The 24,947-nt window shown below is 36.7% G+C and overlaps 3 protein-coding genes across 7 annotated transcripts; all 3 read right to left on the bottom strand.

Moving 5' to 3' along the window:
- Nucleotides 1-1,896: 1,896 nt before the first annotated feature.
- On the bottom strand, nucleotides 1,897-10,460 carry LOC143463247 (serum response factor-like). 2 transcript variants are annotated; one of them, XM_076961678.1, is made up of 10 exons: nucleotides 9,970-10,458; nucleotides 6,219-6,336; nucleotides 5,917-6,053; nucleotides 5,422-5,508; nucleotides 5,183-5,303; nucleotides 5,004-5,061; nucleotides 4,231-4,319; nucleotides 3,999-4,067; nucleotides 3,507-3,565; nucleotides 1,897-3,268 (listed from the first exon to the last, which is right to left on the bottom strand). In XM_076961678.1, exons 1-10 carry the CDS (start codon nucleotides 10,222-10,224, stop codon nucleotides 3,227-3,229), a joined length of 1,035 nt encoding a protein of 344 aa, XP_076817793.1. In that variant the 5' UTR covers nucleotides 10,225-10,458; the 3' UTR covers nucleotides 1,897-3,226. The 2 variants fall into 2 exon arrangements, with proteins under 2 accessions (XP_076817793.1, XP_076817794.1); XM_076961679.1 differs by lacking the exon at nucleotides 3,507-3,565 and having other exon boundaries at nucleotides 9,970-10,460.
- A 1,621-nt stretch (nucleotides 10,461-12,081) lies between these two features.
- LOC143463219 (uncharacterized) lies at nucleotides 12,082-16,359 on the bottom strand. Its single transcript, XM_076961643.1, has 7 exons — nucleotides 16,021-16,359; nucleotides 15,868-15,895; nucleotides 14,502-15,626; nucleotides 14,211-14,345; nucleotides 13,951-14,048; nucleotides 13,539-13,757; nucleotides 12,082-13,298 (listed from the first exon to the last, which is right to left on the bottom strand). The coding sequence occupies exons 1-7, from the start codon at nucleotides 16,080-16,082 to the stop codon at nucleotides 12,725-12,727; spliced, it is 2,241 nt and encodes a 746-aa protein (XP_076817758.1). The 5' UTR covers nucleotides 16,083-16,359; the 3' UTR covers nucleotides 12,082-12,724.
- Nucleotides 16,360-16,456: 97 nt separating this feature from the next.
- On the bottom strand, nucleotides 16,457-21,518 carry LOC143463229 (solute carrier family 13 member 2-like). 4 transcript variants are annotated; one of them, XM_076961658.1, is made up of 13 exons: nucleotides 21,315-21,518; nucleotides 20,493-20,758; nucleotides 20,243-20,414; nucleotides 19,950-20,042; nucleotides 19,819-19,857; nucleotides 19,546-19,703; nucleotides 19,259-19,381; nucleotides 18,995-19,093; nucleotides 18,694-18,890; nucleotides 18,357-18,475; nucleotides 17,895-18,056; nucleotides 17,409-17,546; nucleotides 16,457-17,320 (listed from the first exon to the last, which is right to left on the bottom strand). In XM_076961658.1, the coding sequence occupies exons 1-13, from the start codon at nucleotides 21,417-21,419 to the stop codon at nucleotides 17,150-17,152; spliced, it is 1,842 nt and encodes a 613-aa protein (XP_076817773.1). In that variant the 5' UTR covers nucleotides 21,420-21,518; the 3' UTR covers nucleotides 16,457-17,149. The 4 variants fall into 4 exon arrangements, with proteins under 4 accessions (XP_076817773.1, XP_076817771.1, XP_076817772.1 ...); XM_076961656.1 differs by having other exon boundaries at nucleotides 16,458-17,320; nucleotides 19,819-19,860; XM_076961657.1 differs by having other exon boundaries at nucleotides 16,458-17,320; nucleotides 19,546-19,706.
- Between the last annotated feature and the right edge of the window lie 3,429 nt (nucleotides 21,519-24,947).

Here is a 24,947-nt window from a genome sequence, read left to right as displayed (position 1 = left end):
AATAACTGTAAACAGCGTTGAAAAGTGATGGTAATATTATTCGAGCCTTCAGCATCACCAGACATGCTTTACTTATTATTAAGAAATCAACCCAAGTAATGAAGGTTCACGCACACAAAGAAGTCCGGTAAAATCTATTAAACTAAGGAGAATAAGCAGCGTCAAGTGTTTGCCTTGTTCTTACGTTTTAGCGAAGAGGTTTTCGTCGGCTCTATGCATGAGCTGGAACTTTTAAGATAACTGAAGTTCGTTGAAGCTTTTTATGTTTTTTACCAATTTGCTTGTAAAAGTTTGTCGTACGAATACATACAATTGCGGCTTCATCAAACAAATTTCAAACTTGCAGAGTCGTCATCAGCGTATTGAAACTTTTTACTGAGGCTAAAATGTATTGCTTTTGTCAAAGTGCTTTTAGCTTACACCTCACCTACAATCACTAGTTACCTTCCAGAACTTTTTGCAAGATTTAGATCAAAAAAGGAGATTTGAGGCTTATCGTGGATGCGGATGCGGATGCGGATGCGGATGCGGTTAAAGAGCTTTAAGAGTCGTATTTCATTGTTTTACGGAAAACTTTTATCGGTTGCATTTTCGCTTTAGAAGAATCAAGAAGGCATAAGAATGACAAGGCAATTCAAGTCAGCTAAAAATAATGGCAAACGTTTCTCAAACAAATATTTTTGTTTTTTTGCTGCCTCCTGACAAGTAGAAATGAAAAATGGTAAAGTGCTCAATTAGGATATCTCGGCATCTTCGAAATGGGACGAATAACATGGCTCTCGCTTTGGAGGAATGTGAATGCTAGAAAAAGTTTATGTTACATGTAGGACTCGGCAGCCTGAAAACAAAAAAGAATCACAAACTAAATTGAACTGAAAATGTTTGTCTGGATTATCGTTATGTATAAAATGATTTCTATGGTTATGATTAGTAATCAGTAATTAGTAATTACGTTATGAAGATTTAATTTGCATGTTTTCGGTTACAACTCTGAAAGTCTTTGCTCAATTTCTAATTTTGTCTACGTTGCAAGATGATAATAGAAAAAACGTTTGATTATAATCAAAGAAGTCGGAAGTATAATTATTATTGAAGACTTCTGCACAACTATAAACACAACTGCATATGTAATACACAACTCTTGTGTTTTACATATTCAAAAAAAATCTGAACATAAGGAGAAAAGTTTCCTTAGCCAGTGCTTGCAAGGTTAGTTGGATTACAGAATTACTTTCTTCCATTTACTAGCTGTTGTTAACCACCTGTAGGCTTTTAGCACAACGATGTGGGAAAATTAACCGAATGCACGCACAAGTTTGACAAAAATCTACGTCCCAGTAAACTAAAGAAAATCTGAATGTTTAGAGTGAGTTGTTTTGATGCTTTTTTGAAATAATATTTTTATGGGCCATGCGCTGACCATCTTCAACAAATACGCCACGACAGTATTGAATTTTCATCGATTTACTTTCATTTTTATGTAAAATTGCATCCTATAAATAGCCTTATCCATGCTGTTTTGGACATTATCAAGCAAATTGGAAAGGTGCAAGGTTTGCACAACGCAACGCCTAACGCAAAATTTTTTTTGAACAAAGTACTTGTCTACAGTTCTGCAGTGACATAATGCACAAACTCGTGTCGACAAACAATCAGACAGCCAACTTTTGATTTATTTAAGAGGACACTGCCACAAATGGTGTAATCAAAATATAAATTTTGATCACAAGAGAGCAGTGCTGAGCCAGATCTGCCTGCAATATTTAATCGGACGAAAACTACAGCCAAGACAGAATCTGAAAACTGTAGTTGCTAACTTACTTTTTTCTGACCATGAACTAGTTTTTCCACTTTCTAAGTAACAAGCTTAGACTAATCAGATGCATAAACACACCATGCATTAATGCCGTATGTATTTATGAAGGAAATTTTAAAACGCAAAACTTATAATTAAAACGATAATGAACCCATTTAAAAAAAATTGCGATCAAAGATGGTGTTTCTCCCTAGAAGCAGGCATGTAAGCATAGTGATGCCCCTCTGCTAGCAAAGGGTTTGACGAAATGCATAGCGTTCGATGAACTAAGATCATAAAGCTTACATCACGTGAAATCCACTGATCAAAACAATTGATTACGTCATTTAAATTTCTGCAAGAGGTGAAAATGCTAGCTTCTAAATTTCTTGTCAAATTTGCTTACAATTTAAATTTTCTGGGGGGGGAACGGTTAATCCAAACCAGACATGTGCAACCAGTGGCCCGCGGGCCGCAGTGCGGCTCGCCAGGTTGTTCCAAGCGGCCCGCGTGGTGCTCAGCAAAATGTTAGAAGTTCATACTAGCCATCACTATTTGATGCAGTTCACATTAAAGCAATGGAAATTTTCGAAATTTTCGCATTTTCGTGTCGTGGACTGCATTAAATCTATTTCTTAACTATATAAACTGCATAGGAAAGTCGTTTTATGATACTAATTTTTTCTGAAAAAATCATGTGGCCCGCGTTGTCATTTAAAATTTTGTATTTGGCCCTCCAGTGAAAAAGGTTGCACATGCCTGATCCAAACCATAATATTGCATCTTGACATTTATAAACCATCCGATACGGAAAATGAGCTATCTGTAGCGGTATAAGAGTATTTATAACTATGTCGCTTTAATGTACTTGCGATAGTTCAGAAGAAATGTAAGCAGCGTAATGCTTTAACCAGATACAAGGTGGTAAGATTTCTTTGTAAACCAAAAGCTGTTGAAAACAATGCGAATATCTTGGAGGTAAAACTTAGCTCAAGCACGTTGTAGGCTGAAGTGATTTTGTTGCTGAAAAAATCGTGCGAAGTGAATGCACACTGTAGCAACAGATAATATTCTCTCATTATACAGCAGGTAACCACATTATGCTTTTCGTTGGTCTCCAAGCTGGCAAATTAGAAAAAAAAGAAAAAAATAACTTGGCTCGGGCAGTGACAGTGGATAGCATCACACAAGAAGCGATAGTCTGTCAAAACTCGCAATATTTTTCCCTAGAAGGGGCCCTCCACACACAAAAAAAACAGTAAACTGTCACCTTATGGGGTTCACTCATAAGTATGGGTTATTTGGCATACAATTGGGTATAGGCTATTAGACATACTGGTTAACGTAACAGAAAAGATAAAAGTTTAGTAAGTGCAAACAGTGTAAATGGAACGGAACTTCAAATGTTTCTGAAGAAGAACGAGACTCTTATTATCGGCTGGTTTTCTTCTGGTTATGGCCAAGTACTGCAACCTGCATAGAGAAAATAGTTTGAAGTAAAATTTCGCAACAAGGACCTGCTATAATGATCCATTTTCGACGCACGTTCAACGATAATGGTGATAATAATGTTTACTGTTTATACTTCTGTAGCTCATATTTCTTGCTTTCCATTTCAAACCCCCTTCCTATTATTCGGAGCGATAAAGCGGGAGAAATGGGAATCAGACATACATAGAAGATACGATAGAGCGTTCTATAATGTACACACCTGTGTCGCAGTCGGGAGTTGTAGGGAACCTGAGCCTGCGACTAGCAGTGGTTGGACACCTGTTGGGAAACAAAGTTTTTTGAATACATCTCTGCCAGTAATTAGCTTTGCAGTCAATGAGGACAGAGGAGTGCTTTTTAAGGTTTGATTTTGTCGACCGCTAAGAAATTCGAAGAGACCGCGACTTTTAAAAACTAGCTGATAATTTTCTGTTGTTGTTGCAGCAGTGTAAATTTTGAGAGACCGTTGGAAAAATTTAAGACACCGTTTCGGTCCCCAATAGCACTCTTAAAAAACACTGGAGGTGTACAGTTATAAGAGACTGAAACGAGGCAGAAAGTCTTAAAAAAATGGAAACCTTAGTCACAGGGAACGGTATATAAACAATAAACACTTTATCTGATGATAGCGGTTTCTACTAACACCGATCTGTTTTAATACGGCACCTAGCCTGCAGATACGAAGCAAATTAAAGTTTTTAAAAACACTCACCAGGAACAGGGCGCGGCATACTGCTGTATGGGTTTAACAGAGCCAGTCTCCCGTCGTCCATGGTTCGAGCTGAAACGATACCATATATGGTCATTCGAGATTTAATGTGCGCTGAGATACGTTTGCTCAATTCATCTAAAAATAACCGTCGCACACTCCGCGATTTTCTAAGCACCCAGAGTGTCACGAAATTACCGATTTACGTTTTAAGTGGCGGCAACACTTCACTTACCGAGGTTGTGCGCGTGTGGATTTGTAACACTAGATGGCGGCATGGAGTTGGGAGGTGGACTATCGTGCGATACTGGAACCATTTGCATCCTGAAAACAAAAACAGAAAATGTTAGAAATATCACCAATCCACAAGAGACTTGGGCACTTGCTGCAAACATTCCAATTGCATTAGTAGGTGCCTAGTAACAAGCTTTATCGTTAAAATAAGAAAAATGAGAACTTTGCTACAGACGAGACATTTCTTAATTGATTTTAACAAGAAACGTCCAAGAACGGTCTAAGACCCGTCACGACTACATCGGTCAGTTAAGGTCAGGTGGGGGCCAACAATTTTCTGGGTATAGCGGATATCACTGCACGATTTATTACGTAATAAATATTGGTAAAAGCCTTTTTCTGGACCGGTACAACCGCAAGAATGGCGGAAGGAAAAACACGCAGGCCGAGTTAATTGCATGGAGTAATTTCAAGCGAAGTAATTAAAATGTTATTAGCTACGACGTCACGCCCGAGAAATTCTCGTTGAAATCTTCCATCATTAAACACAATAAAGCGAAAGCGCAGAATATGGATGCAAACTGCAGGGGTTAACTTTTCTTTAGTCGACACAAGCTTTCGCAACCATCAGCTTACGTCATCAGGTGTACTATGACATGGCAAAAAACATCACTTAAAGCTTCGTACAGGCAAGTTAACACAAACTTCCTTAACTTATTGCAAAGACCCATTCCATTGAGTTGATTAAATTTCAATCATCGTTCTACTGCTTACCTAACAGCTGGTGATGACGAGGCAAGATGGAGGTGGTGATGGTCTAGTTGAGGAGAACCTATTCAACGCAAAAAAATTTTCAGCTAAAATAAAATAAAAATTCATTGCTTTATCCTAAAGACCTCAGTAGCGCGTCCACCGCGTTCATTAGCGCTACATGGAAAGCTCTAAATCTTTACCTGATTGTGCTGGCATGATTGTATAGGACTGGGAAGTGGGAAAATGAACGGCTGTGGACTTGCGGTGATTTTCCATATTAGCGTTGCTCATGGCAACCAAGTTGACCGGCGCAGAAGATGACTAAAATCCAGAAAATTGAAAATTTATAAAAAAGATAGCACGCTCTTTCGCTGAAAAAAATTCATTCTATTGTTATCATATTAAACATTTTATTGTTTACTTTTGTTTCGGTACAAACCTGATCGTTGTCACGACGGGGAGGGCTATCATGCTGTTGGGCTGAAATCGCATTTAGAATGTGGTATGTCTTCTGTAGCAAGCCCTCCTAAAAAGATTGAATTATATGATATAACCGCAACATAAATTGCCTTGTCTGTCATGCAAGAAACTTAATTTAGTTCAGGTTGAAATATTTCAACATTTTAAAGCGTTACTTATAGAAGCTAGTGCCGACATTTTTGGCGAAATATATTCTTCTGTCTCATAAAACTGACAGATTCGAGTGGACTTGTATTGATTAGCAACATAAAACGCAACATCTTGCTAGAATTTCAAATATTTTAAATACCGGCAACGGGAATATATGTTATAATACAACAAATAACAATTTGCCTCAAGCTATTGCAACTAAATGTAGATATTGAAAAAAAAGCATGACTAAATTCAAACGGTGTAAATTTTCTGTTAATTAATCGAACCCGATAATTTAGAAAATAGCAAATAAATCAAATACCTTTGTGTCATCAGGAGGAACATACGACAGTTCTGGTTCTTCGAATCCCTGAGCGCTCATTCTCTGGTCATCTTGCTGTGATGTTGTCGACTCATTTGGATCCGGTGAGTTAAGGCAGGTTTGGATCAACTGCTTGCCTGAACAAAAATATCGTAATGATCATTTATACACATATTATTTAAGCAGTGTCTATTTGCGAGTTTTAAGTTGCTCCTGTATACAGGATGATAATTTGACGTTATTAATAGGACAGTGAAAGATTGAAACTGAGACAAAATGCATTGCTGCAAATTGCTTTTTACCTGCTTCACTCGACAAAATTGGTTGAAGCTTTCGTGTTGCAAAGGTATAGACATGTCCTGTCTCACTGGCAACCAATAACATGACTTGTGTTCCTGTAAGTGTTGCAAGCTCATGGGCCTAAAATAAACAGTTTACATATAAATAAACAAACGTAAATCCTGGTTTATAAAATTGAGAGAATTGTAAAATTTTGCTGACACTGACAGCTATGCTACTTTATCTGTTATGATGCCATCAAATTACACTGCAGTGACAAAAAATAGTTTTTAAAAGCGCGTATATATTTGAAATGATTGCTAGGATAGTCGCCTGTCACATAATCACATAAAACAATTTTTTTTAACTTTGTAACTGTAATATATAAAAATATAGTAATTTTATGAAAGGCTGTGCCACTCTGTATAACAAAACAATTGTCACAGACGATTTCCCTGAATCGTAGTCCTGTGGTGTAATCCAACAACAACTTTGTGGTCAAAAATTAATAGGAGTAAGCCAACCAAAAATATATAAACAGTTTAGTCATATTCAGCAATTCAGTTTAAGTAATAAGAGTGAATTTTCTTTGCCAAACCATTTTCTGAGAAAAGATTTTAAACAGAAAAGCTAAACTGTTTTCCAAGGCGTTTATTTTTGTAGTGGATTAAAGTAGCAAAACATCGCAATATTAATCTGGTGCACGATTACTGTCATTTGTAAACTAAAGGAAGAAAAATATTTTCGTACATAAAATAACAAAACCATCTAATTTTAAAATATTGATATATGGAAAATTGGAACAGCATTCATGCACTGACAACATATATGGTATTACAAGGCATCCAGTGTTATATAACATTATCAACTTACATCTGAATGATTGTCAACAAGTTCATAAAAAGGATATACTGTGAAGTAAAAACTTCTAAATTTGGTAAACGTACATTGCTGTTGTATATATATATATATACTTAACGAAAGTTTCCACGAAACACACTCCATCAAACGCTGTTGTCGCTAAGGTGTTAAAAGTAGTTTTATTTAATATCACCACAGTTTAATGGACTTAGATTTAATTTCTTTGTAATTAATTAACATAACACAATTATATATATCTGGTCAGTTAAGTGAACATTTTAACTTTTGGAGAAACTTTTAATTGCATCATAAAAATGATTACGCATTAAATAAATGACATAGAGAGAGCACAACTTAAGGAAACATGACATCAATTTATGACTAACAGCTAACACGAGCTATGTGATTGTGATGTCACTTTCACATGCCCTGACTGTCCAGTGATCAATGGAGATTGGCGTCACATTACTTCCGGTCATGTTTCGTAATTCTAATTAAGATTGTGTGACACCATCTTTTTATGGTCAGCGTTTTAAAGAATGAAATATGCTGTGATAAGCATATTGGCAATGAAATTTACAATCCCAAATTGTGCTGACGGTGTGAAGCGAAAGTACAAAATTACTAGTCTTTTATTTTAAAATTATACTGGAATGTAATCTTATTCCCATGATTAAAAAAGGCAAAATAAGTTAGCACACTAGTACACATAGTCAGGCATATATGTGTGAGTGCATTTCTAGTATATATGCATAAAAATGGTCAAATGTCTACTTTCCAATCATATATATATATATCTATTTATATATCAGTACCGATCTGAAAATGTTAACAACTGTGCTGAAAAAAAGCACAATATTTTAACTGAAGCTCGTAAAGTAAAAAATGTCGAACACTTTTTTCCATCTGGGCAAATTCTTCACAAACAAAGCTGTGCTATGCAGCGTCTGATTAAGGTTTAGTTATGTACGTCATTGCGGGTCTAAATTGAATTGTATTAAGCTGGATTATTGTAATGTCCAAACAAACACTGTGAACCGCCAACTAGACACTCAAAGGTTTAAACATCATGAAAACAAAATGGCAACCATAAAAACATTACTTTCACACAGTTAATACCGATAGGCCTACTCTACACCATAATACTTTTCCCATTTCTCAATTTGCATTTGTCATTACTCATTATATTATAGCAAAGTATTTAAATTGTAGGGATATGTTTTATGTGTGATGTCTGATGCTCAAGTGTTAAATGGGTATGTAAATTCTCAGTTTTTACATCCTTTTAGTGAGAAAATGTGTTTGACAAAAAATTTTGTATTAGTGAAAATCAATTGTATTTTCTCTTAAATACTTATAGTTTACATATTACATAGACTGAAAAGCTGGGTTTCATGACACATTTGATATAATCACGGGATATATATAACTACTACGTAAGATACATGCGATGGTTAAAAAGTTTAAGAAAAATGATTGTGATCATGAATTTTGATACGAATTGGAAGGTTCAGTAGCAACAACATATTAATCGAAGTCAAAAATGTCTAAGTATTTAACCACGAAGGCCAAAATTAAATAACACATTGCCTCCGTTGTAAATCCATCCCTGGTCAACTCAATCTCTGGCCGCTTGACCAAATATATTTTGTTCAACCTGGTTTAAAGAGATTGAACTGACAACTGTCACAATGCAGTGGAGTATTAGATCAATCTTCAAAGACCAATGGATATTTAACACACAGCTAATAGCAAAAACAAGTTCTCTATATAGGTAAGTGTCAAATTTAACGATATATAACAATGGAAGTTAAATGTGGTCGAGCCAACCATACTTATTATATAAACAATGGATAAAGTGGAATTATGTTTAGTGCCACATGAGGTGACAATAAACATAATTTTAACAGAAGTACGCATAATAATAAACTCTATGATAAACGAGCCAATAATGAACTAATATATTCAATAAATTCTAATGAAAGTACACGTAACTACTTTCATTAGAGTTAAAAAAATAAGCAGATCTCTTTTAGAGGAAGTATATATTTATACTAGTCAGGCTGACACTTTTAACTGTAACGTTTGATATTGCGATAATTGTCTAGAGAAGTTGATTTGCATGTTCAATGTGAAATGTTAAGTCTACATTGCTAATCACACAATGATGACAAAAACCTAACTTTGATAAGCCCAATTGTGTAACATTTGTAGAAATCAATATTGTGAAATTTTTGCGACACCAGCCTAAGATTTCTGTGCAAAACTGAAACTTTGCAGTCCAGTTATAAATGTAAGCCCAGCAGTACAATGGGATAAGTTCAGTAAAGTTTACAAGGTTTTGGATATCCACCTCTTTGCCATAGTGGAAAGTGTGAGAGGCATGCATAAGACTCATCAATGTGCACGCCAAATTTTTAAATGCTCATGCTAATTTATAAAAAACAAAGAACTGAGGCTTCAGTCAGTCTATTGTACACTATCATGCCAAAGTTTGTTATTTTTCGATGGGATGCTAACTGGGCCGCTTTGCGGCTGGATAGTTTCATATAAAATTGTACGAGCATAACAGTGTAACTGAAGCTTTGTGCACACAAATTAACAAAAATGAAGACATCATGAGATTGTTTTGCAAAAAACCATGTCACACATTATTGCTGCTTGTTCGATAACATTTTAGCCTAGTCCATGGCACATTATTCAATTATCATTACAGTTTTAGACATAAAAAATGTTTTTCTAAAATGCTGATGCAAATCTCGAAAGGCTTTTTAAATCATTCAAACTTAGTGTTAATGATATGCTGCAGATAGCGGTTAAATATACTGCAAATAGATGCAAAGTTATACAGCAAAGATTTAACTTATCTAAGATTCTGAGTTATTTATTTATGGCACAACAAACTACTGATACCTTTTTCATAATGCCAGATTTTCTTTTACTGAAGGTCGTATATCTTCTTAACTTGTTGTCTATAAATTCCATATTAATCTTGACACGACCTCTTGTCTTTTTACCAGTTTTAGGTAACGCAGTATCAGATCTGGAACCTTGACTAGAACGGTCATCAGTCACATTTGAGTCGTCCGAATCCAACTGATCGTCTCTGTTTGGTAATTCTACATCGTCTAAACCAGCAACTAATCTAGACCTTTTCATATTTTCCATTTCTTGAAAGTTTTACCCAAATATCGTATAGTATGGCCAGTTAATCTTAAAATTTCGCGCTGCGTACCGTACAGCTGTTGTCAAAACCGTATTTGGATGATGGCTGGTAACAGCTGACCAAGTTTGATCATAATATGTTTCCTCTGTGGTAAATAAACCCTCTGCTATTACAAATCACAAAATACTAGCATAAAATTCAAGTTTTTTGTGTTAAATCAATCTGAAATAAAAAGCATCACCATTTTTCAGCAAGAAAAATCAGTCATTTTCTCACATATCAATTAAAGATTAGGTAATTTTTCTAGCGTATGAATATATGCGTCTACAACACACTACCAAAAAAGGAGTGGTCTTTACAAATATGGTGATCGCTTTCCAAAAAAGGAAACTCTTTCTCACATGTCAATGCCATAAAAGGTAACAGCGACGCACGTGCTCGACAATTTTTCGCTGTAAACAGCAGCAAACATAAATAGCTCACATATTTCGCTCGTTTTTGCCGGCTTGCTTGCGTGTTGGAATCTTTTCTCGGTTACGGACAATTTGCAGCGTATGATAACCTACACTTGAGTTACTTGCAACTTGGAAAGGAAACCGACAAACGGCAAGTGACCAGTTATTAACTCTAAATTTTTGTTTTTCACTTTTTTAATGTTAATTTGCGAAGTAATTGTTTTTTACAAGCTGACTTTAAACTGAAAACTGCCACTGGCCTTTCTGTTCGGCTTCGGACTTTTACTAACAAAAAAATCTTAAGATTAGATTTTAATCCGGATAAAATATGGGCTTGTGCCCTACCTTAGCTTGTAGCCGACTAATTCCTACTGCAAGACGATCCCAAACTGAACGGTGCTAATGCCTAATGAAATGTCTTTGTCAACTACGGGAAAAACCCTGAACTAAAATAATCGTCTCTGTGACGTACAAGCTGATGATTCTTGCAAGGACATGCACATTACATCACTCACTGACCAGAGTTATATTTTCACTGTATAGGCCTACCATTTCCACTGGCACGTTTTCCTGCCGGATTCGACTTACCTCCCCCTTTGACGTCAACAAGCGCTTAGCGGTGAAAGCAGGAAAACGACCAGTTTTAGCGCACACAACTGAGACGTCACAATTTTAATTATACAAACTAGCAAGTCAAAATGGTGATAACATTTCAATACTATTGTTGTCCATATATCGTACCAGCAACAGAAAACTTTAAGCGATTGCAATGGATATGCTGTTCTTTTATTTTAATTTTTTATCCTGATTTAATATTGCACTAGACGTAGCCTACACATCCGCATCATATTGTATACGTCATCATCAGTAACGCTAGCAGTACTTAAAGCTAAGCAATTGAACCTAGTCTTATAGTTGACATGTTTCAACTGGTCGTCTACTTCCAAAATTGAGACATATTTGATACTTCATTCCACAATAATTGGGCCAGTTTATTTGCTATTGAGTTATCACACCAAATACTTATAGGCTTCAGTTTTTCTGGTTAAAACCACCATGTAATTGTAATGATGTAACTGAATTTCATTGACAATTCAGGATCGCAACACATGATTGCCTTATTTGGCTTAGATTAATTTACCGTATATGAGGTCAGGCTAAAAGCCTTTTAGTGTTTATGTGAAAATTCTGGGAAAAAACTTTTAGCTGTACACGTTCGATTTCTGGAGAATACATTTTTAAGTTGCTACAAAAGCAGTTGAAACATGTCCCATCTCGTTCGGTTGTAGAAATTTCACGCTACTAAAACGTTGGTTGCATTACCAAATTAGGGCATTGCTATCTCATTCCAGCACGTAAGTCGAAAAGTGAATCAAAACAGCTGACGTAGAACAAGAGACCGGATACTCAAAAGTTTCGTGTCTGCATTACTAAGGACGCAAGTAAGACGCACGTAACAAAGACAGACATTTTCATCGTCGTCATGCAATGCAGTAGTACTAAGTTCGGGGAAGAACCCGACGCTCCTTGCATTGTTATCATAGTGATATCCTGTGTTTGCATTGAATATTCTCTATTTTCGATATTCTCTATGTCTATGGGCTGGTAAAATGCCTGTTATACTTACAGAAATTTTCATACAAAATCTCACTTGTATGTTAGAAAGTTTATAGCTACGACCTTACCATCGAATTATGTAGAATCAAATGTATCAAATCATGTAGAATTTCAACCACTGGGCCTAAAAGTTGTTTCAAAGCTTTAAGGCTTTTTTGTAATCTCTTAAACTTAATGGTTACTGCAAAAATGAGTATAATACTATTAGAAAACACAAAATCCACGACAGTATATTCGAAAGCGTTCCAAGAACGCGTCACGTTATTTACAAACATGCTAATGAAGTAACATTTCTGAATTCTGCTCTACCGCGACACCATGTGTTTGGATGTAAAATGCACAGATTATACTGTATCAGTTGAAGTCTTCAAAAAACTGTTTAAGTTGCAATTTTTACATGTTTTCGGAGATTGTCCCGAATAGACGGTGGTTACAAAGTCTTTCTGCTTTTTTTTCTCAACTTTGCCATCATCTTGCGCAGCCTCTTCTTCGGCGTTGAGTTTGCGGCAAGAGATTGTGTACTGCCGGAGAGAGTTTCACAACTCATTCCGTTTCTCGAAAGTTCCACAATATTTCTATTTTTTTGTGGAGAGGGGTCGGGGTACTGTGTCTTATTGTCATTCGTCTTAGATGTTTGTTTATCGACGATGTTATCGTCGTCTTTGGCCTCGTTTCCAGAAGTAATCGAGGAAGAAGATCTAGATTTTGCCGGTTGTTCCTCGTCCAAAGAAAAGAGTGAACTGGTGGACAGATAACGAACGTGACATGGCCGCGCCCAAGCAAAGTCGGGAGTTGATCCTTCCATAAGTTTCTCTTCGTGTTTACCGGAAATGACGTAGTGCAACGTAATATGTTCTTGTTTATTTAATGTTGGTTTCTTCAATGAAAATTCGTACTTTGCGAAAAATTGCTTTGCCCAGAACCATTCGTTGGAGACGAAAATACTCTGTGGCGTGGCTTCACATGACCCTGACGTGACTTTGAGCCGCATGTTTTCCTGATGACTGCAAAAACCGTACAATTGATGTCTTTTATGCCAAGGGTCTATTTTGTGCATACAAGCGATGATTCCCAGAATATGAACGTAAGTAACAGCCCTAAGGTCATAATAATACTTTCCGGGGAAGAGCACATGCACTACGTAGACTTTCGCAACATTTCGACGAAAGTTTATACGTACATTGACGTAATCCCTTGAAGGTCATAGAGCTTAAAATTCTTATAAATCTTTAAGTTTTTCTCACCCGGCGAAGAATGTTTGAGGCTCCATGATCCGTTCGTAAACGTCACCCTGCGACATTTCCAACCACAGTTGTGCCACTAGATGGGGCATATCGTCGGTTATGCACCAAATCAATGACAAGTTTCTTTGATGTCGGAAACCCGTATGTTTAAGAAATCCGACCGACACCAAACGTTTTGCAAGTTTTGAGAATTCAGCTGCGGTAACAGTCACCCGATAACTGAAAGAAATGCAAGTTTCAGGTGCGCGAAAAGAAGCTAAAAAATCTTATTTTGTGTTCTGTATACCTTTTATGAGCAGTCTACTTACATTTACTTAGTTTGAAAATCTAGTTTATATCTGTGTTTTTGCTGGATATTTCGCCTAATTAAAGTTATGCAAAAGTACTCGTTGAGAAAAACAGATTAACTCACCTGGAAAGATGATTCACCTTGAATTTGATGAAATGATTTTCTTCCAGTGTAACTTCTTGTATAGAGGCCCAATCCAGGCCGCTAGTTTTTTTTTCAATCTTTGTAAAATTGTAAGTTTTAAAAGGTATGCTATGGATAGTCGGTTATATAGATCTTTGTTGAAATGGAATGAGCAAATTTTACAACAAACGAATAGGCTACTGGACTATTACTTTTGAAGAAATTTTATGTTTCAGCTATTGCTTGATTTCACAACGTACAGAAACAGTTGCCTTCATTCCTACAAAACAAGTTGAGATTTCAACAACCACAGGACAATTTAGTTTGAGGTCGGCCGGCTCGCAACAAACAATGGGAGAAATTACCATCTTTTCATCTTTGCCGCATTGACAACCCTAAAATCGTAGGCAACAAAACCGGTCAGTATTTATGCACGAAATTTACACAAAGTGATTACGAAGTGCTGGTGAAAAGCTTGTGTCTCATTAATTGCAAAGTAGCTTTATAAAATATTAGACTTATATAACAGACAGATTTACAAAATAGCTTACTTTGGAATGGAATATGCACCGTAGTTCAACCTTGGCTTCCTTGGATAGAGCACTTTTAGGGAAAGTAACCTTGCAGCCCGCCGTGCAAACAACGCCACCTGACTCGTCAACGATTGCTTTTTCTTTGACAAACCTGTAAGTGCTTTGGCTTCTCACGTCATCCGGATCAGTGTCCGGAAGTGCTGAACTGAAATATTTTTTCGAAAATGAAGAGAGCGTCAGATCAAAATCATCTTCATTTCCGGGTTGAACTAGGATCGATGACAGTTTTTGAGGAAGAAGAAAACGGTAAGAGAGAACGGACATAGGATTGTGTATTTGTGACGTAGATGGTATCTCCTTGAAATCGTGAAAAGGATCATTTTCATGGAAGATTTTCTCCGGAGGAGAATAATTGGTGCTTATGGTGTTGATGGACGATCTCCAGTTTTGGCCAGTATGATTTGAAAACGAAGACAATCTGCGAAGCTTGAAAGATCTTTCAAGTTTTTCTTGCTGACGTGCAAAAGAGTATATGGGAACCGGAACGTTTGGTCTATCTTCTTCATCCTCATAAATAGGTGAGTAATCGGTGCTCAAACTGGTAACGGAATACTCAGAGAATCGAGGAGATATTTTTGAGTTAAAAGTTGTGTTGGAGATCTCTGTGATATTAATTCCATCTAAATCCTTTTGTGATGCCTCTTCTTTCATCGTCTCTAGTTCTTTCAGATTTCGTTGTGCTTTGTCTTTTTCAAACACTCTCTCTGAAATATCTTGCACATCTTTTGGAGCATCGTTGTCGGAACATGAATTTTTGAGTTCAAGACGGAGCTCCGGTTTGCCTTTAGATGGCAATTGTTTGTCATAGGAACGAGCAGGATCAATGTCATTTGCTTCATAATTTTTCTCGATCCCTTGGCTATTAGTTTCGGAGGGAGAAATTAAGATAGGTATTTTATCATCTTTTGTCTCATTTTCGTTAAAATATTTTTTTTGTTTTTGTTCTAAGCTCTTTTGTACTTCAAGCCTGCTTCCTTCCTTTTCAAATAATCCATTTTGGAAGAAATTCCAATCATTTTGTTTATCGTCCAACGTTTCAACATTTGCGTTGACTTGCTCAATTTTTTTAGTCGCTGAATGATTCTAATAAATGGAAACAGAAGAAAGCTAGCCAAGATATAAGTTTGCTTAAATTTGTGATAAAAGTTACATTCTGCTCTTACACCGGCGCAGCAAACAAACAATAGGAAAACACAGCAAACAAATATATTTTGTAGTGACACACAGCAAACAAAACAACATTTGATGGCCTTGCAGTAAATAAACAAGCACTTGCTTTAGTGTATAGATGACGTTGGTTAATGCTACATCACTTATAGCCTACCTGGTAGAGTGCAAAGGCCCAGGTCAACCTGTGAAAAGCAAATGTGGTCAGTCATCGATTTGAAATTTACTTAACTATAATACAACTAATTACAGTTAAGAATAAAAGATAAAACCGTTTCAATCTTTTAAAATTAAGTTGCTCAACACTTACGTTATGGTCAACACCGTCAGCAAAGCACCTGACAAAAAAGCCAACACGGCGACAGGATCCATCACTAGTGTGGCACCTTACCGACTTACAAAAAGATTTTTGAGTTAAAAATTGCCATAACGACCTTATACCGATGATGTTAACTGCATTCCTTGTCTGCGTAAAATCTGGAAGACTGGTGTTACAACAAAATCTGGTGTTACAGCAGAGCGCATACTTGCTTTAAAATGAACCAAAACATATCTTGAAATTACGAATTGCAAGCTCTCGCGTCAGCTAATCACTAAAAGATACTTCGAAAGATCAATGACAACGTTTATAACGATACAACGATATTGTTTGTAGTGAATTACAGATTACTAAAACCTACGCAATAGCTCCCACACGTTTCCAGATGGCTTAGCACCACGCAGACTATGACTCATGTAAGATGCATTAACTGTATTAGGAAAAGCGTCAGATGGTATAATCCAAACACTAGCTGCATATGATGTTATTGTTTTTGCAGTGAAAAGATTGTGTTAAAGACGATATAACAATACAATTCCGCAGATGGGTTGGACACGTTTTTATTGCAGCTTAAACATTACATATTGCTTGGCCTACTTTTTCTTTGTAGCTAAAGCTTATGCAATTCTTTTGCTTAACTATTGACCAACCGTATTTACTTGATAATAATTCTTTCAAAAAGAAGGCGCACGAAATGTTGCTAAAAATTGCCGCACTAAAAACACGCAGCGTATACGACTTCAAAGTGTGCAAGCGTTGTCTTAATCAACTAAGAATTGATCGAAAGAAATGGGCGTAGTTAGTAGCTACCAACTGCTGATTGACACGGTAAGCATGACATTAACATTAACATATACGATCTAATGATCAAATAATTCTGTTATGGCAAAAGTAAAGGGAACTCTTGATTATAAACCGCACAAAAAGCTTTCGAAAAAATGCTTTTTTGTTTTTTTCAAAACCTGGATATGGAAGCATGAAGACAAAACACAAAGAGATACAAAACACACGTTGTTGAATGCATAACGTAAAGTATTCTGACTAAATGAACCGAGATGTATTGAACAGTTGTTTGGTTTTCAATTGCGTTAACTGTTGATCTGCAACCAGACTGAAAAGATCACGGGAGGGAAGTGGTGTTGAAGTTACTAGTTAAGTTGGTAGCGCTGGCGTTACGGGCAAAGGCCCAAGCTGGAAAAGTACCAAAGCCAAAATATGCTCTTCCGTACGTGTTGATGAAAAGTGTGATTACGAGAACACCCATGACATTTAACGCCCATCCCGCCTTTACCTAAATTCAACAAGAGCAAATAGATATGGATGTGGAAGGTATAGTGAATTAAAAATTGCTCTTCAAACTTTGTGTCTTCAAAACTTACCAAGTCTACTACTTTTAAGCGACCGTATGAAAATGCGATTGCGTTTGGTGGTGTGGCGGCTGGCAGCATGAAAGCTAAACTCGATGCTAACACTGGAGCAAACATCAAATAAAGTGGATGGACTTCAATACTTTGAGCCTAAAGATACAGTTTTTTAGAAAGTATCAGAATCGGTTTTCTCATTAACAGCCTAACTTGACCAAATTAGCACAACAACCAACGTATAGTAACAGTTTCATGCATTTGATTTTCTTTAAAGTGAAGGACAAGTCCTATTAAATAAACGTCCTGTAATATAACAATAAATCTGCATTTTTTGTCACCATATTTATGGCAATAACTGCTTAACCGCTACGTAGAAGTAAAAAGTCTTTTTCCAGTATAACTGCTGACAACTACTAATTGATTTTATAATGAACTTGTTTCTGGTCTTGCCCCTCACTTTAAGAGATTATTGTTTTTGTGAAGTTGTTCTACTTATTATACCAGGTTGGCAAGTATAGGAACGAAGAGTGACGAAGTAGCGGTGTTACTTGAACATTCGGTGAAGAGGCAAACCAAAGCAGTTACGAGCAAACATATGATCCACGGCTGAACGCCCTCCAGGAATGCCAGCTGGGATCCCATCCAGGCGGAGAAACCGGATTCCTAAAAATGTTCGCGAAAAACCGACTTTAGCTTTCATTCACTTTTCTTTTTACTTCATAATTTTGAAAAAAGCGAAACACAAGTCGTCGATGCTAATAAAAAAATTTAAACGGTTTAGTCGTAAACGGTGTTATCCAAGCAGTATAAAATTTAAACAATTAGTCATATTTTTCGGTGTTAGATTTGTGCAATGATATAGCAAAGGTTTAAAAGAATGATGTAGCGGTTTTATTGTTTTATTTTATTTATTTTATTATATGAAGAAAGACAATTGAACGAATATAAAGTTTGTCAACTTACAGTTGCTCCACGTGCCAAAGCAAAACCACCCGCCAATAGAAATGCGACGCTCCATGGAAATTTGTTATGCATTGTGGGCCAGTCTAGAAGAGCTTCCACTGGCTGCCAGAGTTCTTGATCTTATTTTTGTCAAAACAATTCGTTTTATACAAACTAAACTTAATCAAGAAAACATAGTTCTAACGTAAAAGAACAACACGATTACGAAAACAAGCTGCACACTCAAGTAAACATAATGGCAAATACTGTATAATTGATGTTGAAGCTGTATTTACTTGTTTACAGTAGCCAAGTACACTTAGTGCTGTGTTATATAGTAAGAGTTGTACTTTCTCACCTTCAGAATACTTCAAAAACTCTGGTCTTTCTTTTGGCAACAAAAAGAGTAAAAATGCCATTGTGATAGCCACTGTGCCGTCGGAAACGTATCCGTCGAGAAATATCACTCCCCACCCCGGCATGAATCCAGGCTTGCGGAAAAACCACAAGAGGGCGGTAGTAATGAAAATGGCCAACACGGAACCTTCAGCCCATCTAAATTATAACAGACTAATTCATGTTGAGGGGAAAGAAAATGACATTATTTTAACATAGTCCACAGTATGCCTCGTTCTGTAACCGACAGTCTAAGTAAATACCTTATGCTTCCGAGTGCTTTGTGTTCTGTTTTTAAATAATTTCTGGCTTTTCTTTCCTCTTCAGATTCCTCACCGCGGCAGACGCTGAAGTCTTTAAAACTGTGACAAAAGCAGGCGATTTAACCATCATGATACTTTTCTTTGTAATTTTCCAACAACTTTACCGGAACTAACGTCACAATCCTTAAGAAAAAATTGTTTTGAATCCAATTTAAACTGCAGTTATAAAACTTTTTTCAAAGAGGTGTTTGTTTAATTACTCACTCGAATCCCAGAAATAACCAGCAAAGCCACATATATGAGAGCAAAAGGGTCAGCAAAGCTCCTGGAATACAATAAACAAACCAACTTCCAAACGACAGTAGTTGAGGTGCATCGGGAAATAAACTGAAAAGCACAAAGCACCTGAAATGACTTCAACCCCATGGATAACTTGTCTTTCATACTTAACTTTAATGGCACTTGGCATTAGTAGTAGGCCTATACTTCAAACATTAGTAGCACTGAATTGTGCATCGCTAAGTCCGACATTATATTAAAGTTATACTTGCATTTGAAATTGTCCCGACAGTACCAGATTGGGGGCTGTCCCGGTTAAGGTAGCGGTTCCGCCAATACTTGCCGAATAAGGAATACAAAGTGTAATTCCTTTTATGAGACGATTATGGCGTTCCTCTGGCAATTGTTCAGGTTCTTTACTACAGTTATTCTGCTGAGAATGTTGGCAAAACTGAGCGTTTTTAGCTAGTAAAATTGATGACTTTTTGTATGTTGTGCGACATTATCAGAACAAAGTTTGGGAGTTTTGCATTTATTTAACCTACCTCTTGGTCATCGTCAAGAGTATTTTCCAAATCGACTTGCTTCTGAACAGAAGAATTTGTTGAATTTATCAATGAGTAAGATTCACCATGAATTCACCATTCAATGAAAACCGCTTGACAAACTGGTTTACCTCGTCAAAATCAGGTTCGTAGCCCTGGTTGTCAAAAGATGTTGTTTGATTTCTATGGTCACTTTCGTCCAAATCCACTTGTGAGTTTTCATTCTTTGCCGGTAACGATAAAAATAATCAAAACATTGTAAAAAAATTATGCAACTTTTGCTATTTTATATCTTACAGAAACTAATGTATGAATCGAATGTTACCCTTTTGCATGACAACAAAAGACTGTAGTTTCATGGTGATTCTCGTGTGGTAAATATGCTCGGAAACATCTTTCTTGTGAATGCTTTAAGGCAATTTACCTCTTCATGTGTTGTTTCTCGTCTCTCTCTCGTCTTCTCGTCATGTGTTTCTCCATCTGCTTTTAGCTCACCGAACACAGATTCGACTATGGGCAGCATCATAGCTGTGGTAGCCGTGTTGCTTATCCACATTGACAGGAAAAATGTGGTCACCATGAACCCGAACATCAGCCTGTGTTAAACGAAGGTTCTTAACATAAAGAATTTCTTAAAATTGCTGACGTAGATAAAACTTTAAATACAGGCTTACCGCCTCGGCTTGGTCCCAACCAGAATCAAAACTTTCAAAGCAATTCTCTTGTGAAGGTTGGATCTTTCGATCGCAACTGCTATTATTAATCCGCCAATGAAAAGCCAGCTAGTGTCCACAAAATACGCTTGGCTGACCGCTTTTGCTGTCATAATTCCGGTCACTGGGAACAGTATGAGAGGTAGTAAAGCGGTCACTGCTAACGGAATAGCCTCGGTAATCCAGTATATGGCCATGAGAAGAATGACGTAACCACAAGATGCCTCCTGAAAATATTCATAATTAATACGGGAAGAAATAAATCGCAGTGTTGAGATGAAGTTAAATGCTTGTTCTTTTGAAATTTCTAACAGTCTGTAACGGCGGACCTTTTTCAAAGGTCTCTTATGACAGCATTTCAAGAAGGTAAAAGGATATAATTAAACAAAATTCTTCCTTATATTCTATGGCCCAGAAATCAGACCTCAACTTCGAAACAAGATTAAAGATTTTAATTTTAAACTATGTAGTGAATACCCACCCGGGATTTGTCGATCTCGAGACCGACACAAAGCATAAAAGTTGGACGTAGCCTGCAGTATACTGATAAAATGCGCTTTGCCTGAAAGGTTTTTGTTTTGTATTATTATGGCGTCATACGTTAAGGATCGCTTCGAGTTGACGCAACGGTTTAAATCAAAGGTTTTGGTTCTAACGAGCTCCAGCTATTTTCCACATGCTTGAACAGTCCTAATTCTCACCGTTTGATGGTTGAAATTTGCCATTGTTTCCAAAGCAAAACTATAAACTAATGTTGTTTTGGTTACTCTATTAAGTACTTACATTTGTTTGAAACACCAATGGTAGCGGTAGAAGCAGTAACGGAGTGAATACAATCACAAGGGTGATGCGGTATGACCATATTTGGCTCAACCACCTTGGAATCATTGTGAAATTCGATCGACAGAGAAACTCAAAATTTCAAACGAGGACCTTATAGCATATAAAGCACTTGTAATAAATTTTACTTTCACCCTATATCCTGTTTTTGCTATAAGAGTAAGTAGTATTTTTTAAAAACGTTGTTTACCGCTCGCGAAGTTGCAAACTTGAAAGCAGGAAAGTTGAAGCGGCGTCGGGTTACGTCAACCTTGTTTGCAAAAGTTCTGACGACAACCTCTATGACGTTAACCAGCGAAACAAGAGCGACCGAAAGACTGTCACAGTCTACAGAATGTTCAAATCGCGTTAGTATCATTTGAATGCACCAAATAAATGTTTTGTGTGTTTGCTCTAATGCCAATTTATGGGACGACCTGCCGTCGCGAATTGAGTTCCTGCTGCTGTAAGCGCCTTACATAGCAAACCTTTGTTGTCGCTAAATCTTCCATATGGTTGCACAAACAGTGATTGATCAGTGCCGTTGAGTAATCTGCGACTACTTTTCCGCTGTTTCATTCACACAGTACTGTTTTACCCGCCGTTGCTGCACTGCACGGGCTACCTCTTGCTTCATAGATTCACACAAGTTGATAGATTTTGATTTTCAGTCTTGCGTTTATTTCTGCAGTTATATTGCGCGAACCATATCACATGGTTCTGCCTGTAGAGTTTATTAAAAACCCTGTTTGCTTGGCGTTGTTTTCATTAAACTTTCGTCTCAACTGGTTCAAGTGTGCTTGTAAATATAAACACTCTCTACACTTTATGCGCACAGGCCATATAAAGAGCTAAAACGGTCTGTTCCAAATCTTTGTAATCTCGGGCACATTCAGGCCAAAACTCAATAAAATCCACTTCAAAATTAACTCGTTTGTTTGATCTAAAGAAACACTGAACTATCTCAATCATCTTCCATGAAAACTCCAACAAAACACCAACTCAGTAATAGAGTTTCCGCAAAATGTTGGGGGAAATCAAAAAAGTATTTAGTGCTCTGAGCGAAATATGAGTTCGTCATAAATTTCAGGTGCTCCCCATGTTAAGAATACGCGATCTAGAAAGAGTAGCGAAAAACTGTAAACTGGCGTACCCGAAACCGCGAGTGTGAGTGATCTTTTTTCGCCGACAACTACATTTCACTTCTTTGGCGAGTGAAGTCAGCATTAGACTTGGGTAAAACTGTACTTTGCGGTAAAAATTGTTTAACAAGCGCATATAACACATACTTTGGCGGGCCAAAATATCAAACCGTACAATATACTTATATTATATAAAAGCGCCTCTAAACTTGCATACTGTGTTTACTTGTTTGTAAGCCGCCCTTGATTGTAAACCGCGCAGCATGTGTGGCAATAGTGCTGAAATGAAAATACGGTAACCCAGATTAGATCAAAAGTTTTGTATTGGTAATATGGTAATGTATTAATAATAATATTCACGGCAATGTCATAAACAGAAGGCAATATCAAATGTTTCATGATTTTAGTTTAAGCTGCATGCATACATTCATCATCGCCACTGTCATAGTCATCAATAATAATGTTGTTACCCAAGTGAACGGTTAAAAGAGTTTTGTCAAAGAAGTGCCGCCAATTAATAAAATGGCAGCAAACAAAATCTTTGTTTGATGAGAAAATGTAAGCCATCCTTGCATGTAAACCGCACAAATGATGATAAAAAAACTTTGTAAGCCACATCTCACAATCGAATAAGCGCGGTAAACGAATTTGTATATACTTGTTGTTCTGACCGGTATAAAGCTAAGCTTAAACGTTATACTTGTAGCCGCAATTGCAAACAAACATGTTTTTGTTGCTTTAATGTTATTATGCCTACGTGTTGGCGTTGACAGTAAACAGTTTAAGACCGTTGCAGTTGCAATCATTTCAGACAATCGTGCCAAAAAGCTTAACATTTCTGTGGTACTGTATGTATGTAATAGATTCGATCTATAGTTATGTACGATAAACTTTGATTTATGTGCTTTGTTGTTACAGCTCGACCATTCATGCATGTCGTGACGTATCCAGGATGGCCTGATGCGTGACCGTATTGAATTACGTAATCGAGTTCATTAACCAAGAGACATGGAACGGTAAACACATTTTCGTAAGAAAACCTTTGGATTGCAGCCCATAGTAGGCTGGGCTGTAGTTTCTTACATTAGAGAGCGTAAAGGGGTAAAGTTATTTCAGAAAAGGTTTCCAAAGCACTGCTTTTTAACTTATGAAAACAAATTTTAGGTTTGATTAAACCAGTGCTTTTCAACCTGTGGGACGGTACGCACTTGTGCGGTTGAAAAAAATTGCAGTGCGGATGACAAACGCGGTGCGGATGAGTGCGGATGAAAATTGTGCATATTTTTTACTTTTTCTGACTTGGAATTATTCAAACAAACTTATTCATTGTGATTTTTTTCTTGCAGAATCTATCTTGTTGTTCTAATGCACACACAAGCTATAGTATTTATATCTATCTTAATGAAGTATTGTTCTGTGGGACTTGTGCTTTTGTCACAACCAAGCATTGTTAATTTGGTTCATTGTTCTGTCACAATAAAACAATTGGTAAACATTCAGCAGCAGCCGAGTCATTGATAAAAGTTGTTAAGTCTCTTCATTTGAATGAAAAAGTGTTAAGTCTCTTCATTTTCTTTTGTGTAATAATTTTCGGTTGGTTTAAAGTGCGGATGAAATTTTTGCGAAAAAAAATGTGCGGATATTTCTCAAAAAGGTTGAAAAGCACTGGATTAAACCAAGGTTAATTGAAACCGTCTAAAGCAGCCGCATTTAACTTGAATGCCAGCAAAAGAGAAAGCAACAACAACAAAGTTTTTCCACAAAACCTTTTATATTACGCATAAGTTATCTAAGATTGCAGCACATTGCAAAGCAGAATGTTCCAATAATGAAGGAGAGCATTTTATAAAATTTTACATGCTCTTTTGTGCTCTAGATTAGAATGAAGTTTAGTAAATCTTCAAATACAAGTTTGTACACTTTTATATATATATAAATTGAAAATAAGTTGTAAAAGAACTGTCAGGGAGAAAATGTTGAAAGCTGCACGCAAGCGCAATGCTTTTATGGTGGTAATTCAATACGGTGGAACATGGTTGATCTTTCTTGACCGCGTTGGAGCAAACAAATCGTAACGCAGCATTAAAACTTTTAGATTAATGCTTTAAGCTGACTAGAAGTGTTCCAGAGATGACATGAAGGAAGACGCAGTGACGGTTGACGGCAGTTTTTAAATTTTATGCAAAATGTTGACATATTTGGACATGTTGCCTGCAAAAAACGTTTACTTTTCTATGTCTGACACACGGCGTTTAATAACGTCATAAAGAGCAGCCCGGTGCTCTTATGTCAATGGTTAGCAAAATGCATGTAGGTTTATGTATTAGTATAGTTAAGAGAGACATTAGATTACTAAAAATTTCCATCTTTTGGTTTGAGCAAACTGAAAAACGTGTAAGTAGTCATAATGCAAGTAACCAGGTTTTTGCGTTTGTTAGGTTACATTTATAGCCTT

This window comes from Clavelina lepadiformis, chromosome 6, assembly GCF_947623445.1.
Source record: "Clavelina lepadiformis chromosome 6, kaClaLepa1.1, whole genome shotgun sequence".
Lineage (NCBI taxonomy): Eukaryota > Metazoa > Chordata > Ascidiacea > Aplousobranchia > Clavelinidae > Clavelina > Clavelina lepadiformis.
This window is presented reverse-complemented; position numbering and strand designations above follow the sequence as displayed.

Bases quoted from the DNA above. Each gene is read 5' to 3' on its own strand.
- LOC143463247 (XM_076961678.1), bottom strand. From the start codon at position 10,224: ATGGAAAATATGAAAAGGTCTAGATTAGTTGCTGGTTTAGACGATGTA. The intron at 5,304-5,421 runs GTTTGTACCGAA...TCTGGATTTTAG, and splicing joins CCCGTCGTGACAACGATCAG to TCATCTTCTGCGCCGGTCAA. The intron at 4,320-5,003 runs GTAAGCAGTAGA...TTTTGTTTTCAG, and splicing joins TCGTCATCACCAGCTGTTAG to GATGCAAATGGTTCCAGTAT.
- LOC143463219 (XM_076961643.1), bottom strand. From the start codon at position 16,082: ATGGATCCTGTCGCCGTGTTGGCTTTTTTGTCAGGTGCTTTGCTGACG. The intron at 15,896-16,020 runs GTAAGTGTTGAG...TGCTTTTCACAG, and splicing joins CTGACGGTGTTGACCATAAC to GTTGACCTGGGCCTTTGCAC. The intron at 13,299-13,538 runs GTGAGAAAAACT...CGGTTTTTGCAG, and splicing joins CCTCAAACATTCTTCGCCGG to TCATCAGGAAAACATGCGGC.
- LOC143463229 (XM_076961655.1), bottom strand. From the start codon at position 21,419: ATGATTCCAAGGTGGTTGAGCCAAATATGGTCATACCGCATCACCCTT. The intron at 19,861-19,949 runs GTAAACCAGTTT...TCTTCTGTTCAG, and splicing joins ACGAACCTGATTTTGACGAG to AAGCAAGTCGATTTGGAAAA. The intron at 18,057-18,356 runs GTAAGTTGACAA...GAACATTTTTAG, and splicing joins CTTTGGCACGTGGAGCAACT to GAATCCGGTTTCTCCGCCTG.